This window comes from Colius striatus, unplaced genomic scaffold (assembly GCF_028858725.1).
Source record: "Colius striatus isolate bColStr4 unplaced genomic scaffold, bColStr4.1.hap1 scaffold_35, whole genome shotgun sequence".
In the NCBI taxonomy this organism is placed as follows: Eukaryota; Metazoa; Chordata; class Aves; order Coliiformes; family Coliidae; genus Colius; species Colius striatus.
Genome location: NW_026908519.1, coordinates 1,008,320 through 1,014,952, shown reverse-complemented (window position 1 = coordinate 1,014,952; position 6,633 = coordinate 1,008,320). Strand labels below are relative to the sequence as shown.

General features: G+C 50.0%; 2 protein-coding genes across 2 annotated transcripts; both read left to right on the top strand.

Moving 5' to 3' along the window:
- Window positions 1-1,537: 1,537 nt before the first annotated feature.
- LOC133629252 (uncharacterized) lies at window positions 1,538-2,908 on the top strand. The gene is made up of 3 exons (XM_062019906.1): window positions 1,538-1,613; window positions 1,837-2,601; window positions 2,700-2,908. The coding sequence occupies exons 1-3, from the start codon at window positions 1,538-1,540 to the stop codon at window positions 2,906-2,908; spliced, it is 1,050 nt and encodes a 349-aa protein (XP_061875890.1).
- Window positions 2,909-3,022: 114 nt separating this feature from the next.
- On the top strand, window positions 3,023-6,406 carry LOC133629250 (uncharacterized). The gene is given in 1 exon segment (XM_062019905.1): window positions 3,023-6,406. A coding segment is annotated over 1 exon segment (3,384 nt).
- Window positions 6,407-6,633: the final 227 nt, after the last annotated feature.

The following is a 6,633-nucleotide window of genomic DNA, read 5'->3' as shown; positions in this document are numbered from 1 at the left end:
CAGGCCTGGAGCAGCTGCCAGAGCTCCCAAGGCACAGCTGAAAGAATAAAATGAAATAAAATGGAGTCGGTGAGGCTAAGTCACAGCAAGGCCGACTAGGCCACGAGAAAGGATGATGAAACCAACCCTGGCCATTGCATCAGAAACCGCAGGGGCTGAGAAACATTTCTCAGAAAATTGGATCCATTGTCCCCACCTTGCCAGCAGGGCACCTGGGTTAAGGGGAAGTTGTGTGCGTGTGTTGGAATTTTCCGTCCCTCATCCCCAGCATATATAAACCCCTACCTGCAAAGCCTCGGGGCCGCCTCCTCTATCTCCTGCGTGAGATACGAGACGGCCCGGAGCTCCGCAATAAAGCTCACCTCTTGCTTTTGCAACAAGCCGGTCTCTCGTCTTCCTTGGGGTGATCGCCGTCTGGGCTTGGAGCGAAAGCCTGCAGCTTTCATTTGGGGGCTCGTCCGGGATACGACGACCACCTCAGGAAACGACGACCCCTTGGAGGTGAGCTATTGTATGTGTGAGTGAGAGATTGAGTGGCGCCACATGAGTGAATGCGGTTTAATTAATGCTGCTAAACAATAAGAGTTATATTACAAACGCTATTAGTGTCTTTCTCAGTATCCTTGTAAGTTTTGCTGTCGCTATAAGTGTCTTTTAGTGCCTTTATAAGTTCTGGAAGCCTGATTTGTGCCATTTCTGTGTCAATAAGCATTTTTGTCGGGTTTTAATTTAGGCGTCTGTTTTGTGTTGGTGTTAGAGGACCAGTCGTGTTTGTGTGAATGCCTAATTGAGGGTATCATCTGGATGTTGCAAGTAATTTGGTGGTTGATACGAGTGATATTGCGTCAAGAGCGTTGTAGGGAAAACACTGAAACCATAACAAACTAGTTACCTGCGTGGGTTAGAGTCCCATTCGAGTTGTGAGGTTCACGCGTGGGTTCCAGTCCCACTAAATTGGCAGTCCCTGTGGGGGCAGACGTGCCCTGAACCACAAACTGCAGCCCTGAAGGGACGCCTCCAGGGTGGACGGGAATCAGCGGAGTCTGATTGCCCAAGGATCAGTGAACCTGTGGTCACGGGTTGCGGAGGTTTCAAGTGTGTCTCTATCGCGGACGTTGCCATTAAGATAGTGAGAGTATGAGAGTGGATGGGTAGGAGGAGTCTTTTGCCATCTGGAGTGTTGTATCGGTCCTTGCCGTTTAGGGAAAAAAGAGGGCACTTAGAAATAGGAACAGCGGCTATTGTCATTTTTTTTACTGGTAGGGAGCATCGAGTTTTATTTGAGCATAATGGGACAAACGACATCAACCCCCCTCTCCCTGACTTTAGACCACTGGTCAGAAGTTAAGGCCAGAGGGCAGAATTTGTCACTAATTGTTAAAAGAGGAAAGTGGCAAATTTATTGTGAATGGCCCATGTTTAAGGTGGGATGGCCGCGGACTGGTACCTTCGATATCCACACTATCCGGGCCGTACGCGCCATTATCTATACGAAAATCAGAGGGGGTCATCCGGACCAGGAACCCTATATCTCAGTATGGGAGGTTCTGGCTCAATACCCCCCTATCTGGATCAGACCTTTTCTCCCATCCCGGGGATTAATCGAATCACAGGTAGAGACCCGTACTCTAACGCTAACTGAGGGAGAAGGGGGGGACCGAGACTATGAAAAGTTGAAAGAAAAAGAGCAGACACATATATATCCTGAAACAGAGGGACCCCCCGAATGGCCAACGACACCACAACCGGAGCCGGCGGCCCTCGAACGGCCCCTACCAGCAGAACCTGACCAACCTCCTCCTTACCACCACCCCCCTCCACAAGCGCCTACTGCAGGGCCGTCTGCCGGCACCCGGAGTCGTAGGGGGGCATCAGCAGACGGGCCTGATTCAACTGTGGCCTTACCCCTTCGGGCGGTCGGGCCCCCTCCAGCCGATCAAAATGAGTTGCAGGTATTGCAATATTGGCCTTTCTCTTCGTCTGATCTATATAATTGGAAAGCTAATAACCCCTCTTTTTCGGAGAATTCTGCCGCCCTTACAGGTTTGGTCGAGTCACTAATGTACTCACACCAGCCCACATGGGATGATTGCCAGCAACTTCTAAACACCCTTTTTACTACCGAGGAGAGAGAGCGGATTGTCACAGAGGCAAGAAAGACAGTTCGTGAACCCGCTGGGCAACCGGCGCTGACGGCTGCGGAAGTCGATGAGCTGTTTCCCATAACGCAACCACAATGGGACTATAATACTACAGCAGGTAGGGAACGGCTGTCCATCTACCGCCGGGCTCTGGTAGCGGGACTTAGAGGGGCGGCAAGGAAACCCACAAATTTGGCAAAGGTAAGAGAAATTATGCAAGGGTCGAACGAGCCCCCCTCTGTATTTCTCGAACGGCTTATGGAAGCCTATCGAATATACACTCCCTTTGACCCAACGTCAGAGGGACAGAGGGCATCTGCTATCATGTCCTTCATTGGACAATCGGCCTCGGATACAAAAAGAAAATTACAACACATCGAGGGGTTACAAGATTATACCCTCCGGATGTGGTTAAAGAGGCCGAGAAAGTATATCACAAGAGAGAAACGGAGGAAGAGAAGCAGGAGAGGGAGAGAAATGAGAGGGAGGAGATGGAGAAGAAAAGGCAGAAACAAAAAGATAAGAATCTGACCAGAATTTTGACTGCCGTTATGGCAGAAGGGAGACGTCAGGGAGCTGGGAAACCGCAGGCAGGTTACCTGGGCGACAATAGAAGACAAGGACCCAGGAGATCCGGAGGGGGAAAAGGGCGAATCGGTTTGGAAAAAGACCAGTGTGCATTTTGCAAGGAAAAAGGACATTGGACACGAGAGTGCCCTAAGAGAAAGGGGCTAAAAATCATGGCCCTAGAAGAAAACGAAGACTAGGGGAGACGGGGCTCGGCTCCCCTCCCCGAGCCTAGGGTAACCTTAAGAGTGGAGGGGACTCCTGTGGACTTTTTGATCGACACAGGAGCCGAATACTCTGTATTAAAAGAACTCATGGGAAAAGTCAAAAATGAACGAACTATGGTAATTGGGGCCACTGGGAAAAAGATGTATCCTTGGACGACTGCCAGAACAATAGACCTGGGGAGGAACCAGGTATCCCACTCGTTCCTAATTATTCCTGAGTGCCCAACCCCTTTGTTGGGGAGAGACTTACTAACAAAATTGAAGGCCCAGATTAAGTTTTCCTCGACTGGGCCCGAACTGACTTGGGACGACAAAACACCCGGGACTTTTACACTATCGCTTCATTTGGGGGAAGAATATAGAATCTATCAGAAGAAGGGGGAACCGTCAAAAGACATACACACCTGTCTAACCCGTTATCCCCAAGCATGGGCAGAGACAGGAGGGCTGGGGATGGCAAGGCAGGTCCCTCCAATCGTCATTGAGTTAAAATCTGGAGCTACCCCCACAGCGATACGACAGTACCCTCTGACGAGAGATGCCTTAAAGGGAATGCGGCCACATATAGAGAGGCTAATACAACAAGGGATCCTAGTTCCGTGCAAATCCCCGTGGAACACCCCTCTGTTGCTAGTGAAGAAACCAGGGACAAACGATTACCGTCCGGTTCAGGACTTGCGAGAGGTAAACAAAAGAATTCAGGACATGCACCCCACGGTACCAAATCCCTATAACCTTCTGAGCTCTCTTCCAGAAGGACGAGTATGGTACACCGTGCTGGACCTGAAGGACGCGTTCTTTTGCCTCTGCCTACACCCACACAGTCAACCACTGTTTGCTTTCGAATGGTGTGACCCAGATAGCGGCCGGGTAGGGCAGCTCACCTGGACGAGATTACCCCAAGGATTCAAGAATTCCCCCACGCTCTTCGATGAGGCCCTACACCGAGACCTTGCAGCATTCCGGACGAAGAATCCCCAAGTGACCTTATTACAGTATGTGGATGATCTGTTGCTGGCAGCCCCGGATCAACTAAGCTGCAAAAAGGGGACTGAGGAGCTTCTAACCGAACTGGCTAAGCTGGGATATCGAGCCTCAGGGAAAAAGGCTCAGATATGCCAGAAAGAGGTAATATATTTAGGTTATACCCTAAAAGACGGGCAGAGGTGGCTCACTGAGGCCCGGAAACAGACCATACTGCAGATACCTACCCCAACCACACCACGTCAGGTGAGGGAATTCCTGGGGACGGCAGGATACTGTCGACTTTGGATACCGGGGTTTGCCACTTTAGCTGCCCCTTTGTACCCGCTCACAAAAGAAAAAGGAGAGTTCATTTGGACTGCAGAGCACCAGAAAGCTTTTGAAAGCCTAAAGAAGGCCCTGCTGCAGGCCCCTGCCTTAGCATTACCTGATTTAACCAAACCATTCACTTTATTCGTCGATGAAAGGAATGGGGTTGCCCGGGGGGTGCTGACCCAAACCTTGGGACCCTGGAAGCGTCCAGTGGCCTATCTATCAAAAAAATTAGACCCTGTTGCAAGCGGCTGGCCTTCATGTTTAAAGGCCATTGCCGCTGCTGCTTTGCTGGTAAAGGACTCAGATAAGTTAACATTTGGTCAGTAACTGTCTATTGTAGCCCCCCACGCCTTGGAGAGCATTGTCCGGCAACCCCCAGACTGATGGATGACAAATGCCCGGATGACCCACTATCAAAGTTTGCTTTTGACAGAACGAATTGTATTTGCACCACCAGCTGTCTTGAATCCAGCCACCCTGTTACCTGAGATGGGAGATTCCCCCATCCATGATTGTGAGGACGTTCTGGCAGAGGAAACTGGTGTCCGGGCGGACCTGATGGATCAACCTATGCCAGGGGTGCAGGCATGGTTCACAGATGGGAGTAGCTACCTTGTGGAAGGTAAACGAAAGGCTGGGGCAGCAGTGGTAGACGGGAAGAGAGTCGTCTGGGCAAGTGCCCTACCCGAAGGAACTTCGGCGCAAAAAGCCAAACTAATAGCCCTAATACAGGCCCTAAGACTGGCAGAGGGATTGTGTATCAACATCTACACGGACAGTCGATATGCCTTTGCAACAGCACTTGTGCATGGCGCCATCTATCGCCAAAGGGGGCTATTAACCTCGGCAGGAAAAGACATCAAAAATAAAGAAGAGATATTAAGCCTTCTGGAAGCAATCCACCTTCCAAAGAAGGTATCTATTATGCACTGCCCAGGACACCAGAAAGGCTCAGACCTTGTAGCAAAAGGAAACCAGATGGCTGACAAACATGCCAAGGAAGCGGCACAAGGATCCATGATTCTATTGGCAAATACCAGAGATTCTATTCAAATAAAGAGGTCAGAAGCGGCGGAAGGAACCACTCTCTCTGAAGAAGAGGGCATAGCCTATATTACCCGCATACATCAACTGACCCACCTGGGGTCGGAAAAAATGATTGCACTGGTAAAGAAGTCACGGAATAAGATACCAGGACTGCGGAGATTGGCGGAGAAAGTGGCCCGTGACTGCCAAGCCTGTGCAATAACAAATGCCGGGTCCAGTAAGAGTCCCAAAGGGACGAGGCTACGGGGAGACCGCCCTGGCACTTACTGGGAGGTAGACTTCACTGAGGTAAAGCCTGCAAAATATGGCAATAGGTACCTGCTGGTCTTTGTAGATACCTTTTCAGGATGGGTAGAAGCTTTTCCGACAAAAAAAGAGACGGCTCACGTGGTAGCCAAGAAAATTTTGGAAGAAATTTTACCTCGATTCGGAATTCCAAAGGTAATTGGGTCGGACAATGGACCTGCATTTGTCGCCCAGGTAAGTCAGTTACTGGCTAAGCAATTGGGGATTGACTGGAAGCTTCATTCTGCCTACAGGCCCCAGAGTTCAGGACAAGTAGAAAGAATGAATAGAACCATAAAAGAGACACTAATCAAGTTAATTTCAGAGACCGGTGGGGGTGATTGGACAGCCTTTCTCTCCCTTGCTCTTTTTCGCGCGCGGAATACCCCTGGACCGAGCGGACTAACCCCTTTCGAAATAATGTACGGGTCACCTCCACCCATAAACGAGACTTTGGGGAATACAATGCTCCTTGATGATGGTATTGTTCCCACTTCTCCCCTCGTAGCTCGACTGAAGGCGCTGGAAGTAGTTAGGAAGGAGATTTGGGAACAGTTGAAAGAGATCTACGCTCCAGGTGACGCTGCAGTCCCACACCAGTTTGAAGTTGGAGATACAGTACTGGTAAGACGACATCGAACTGGAAACCTTGAACCTAGGTGGAAAGGACCTTACTCAGTACTCTTAACTACTCCCACAGCGGTAAAGGTAGACGGTATAGCTGCTTGGGTCTACGCCTCGCACGTAAAGAAGGCACCACCAGGGACAGATCAAAATGAGTGGACAGTGGAAAAATCTGATAATCCTCTTAAGTTACGTTTGCTTAGGAACCAACAGTAGCTACCCCCAAGGCTCCCATGAGAGGGAAAACTTGGTGGTGGGGTTAATCAAGGATTTTGGTATTGTACAAAATGCATCTACAATCACTGCATGCTTACCGCTTCCACAAGCGGCTGGGGAACCCGTACCGTGGGGAATTATCCCAATCGGTGACATACCGAAGTTAAACACAACTACGACTTGGAGTTGCGAAAATGTACCCCAGCAACATACCGTACAAAAAGACA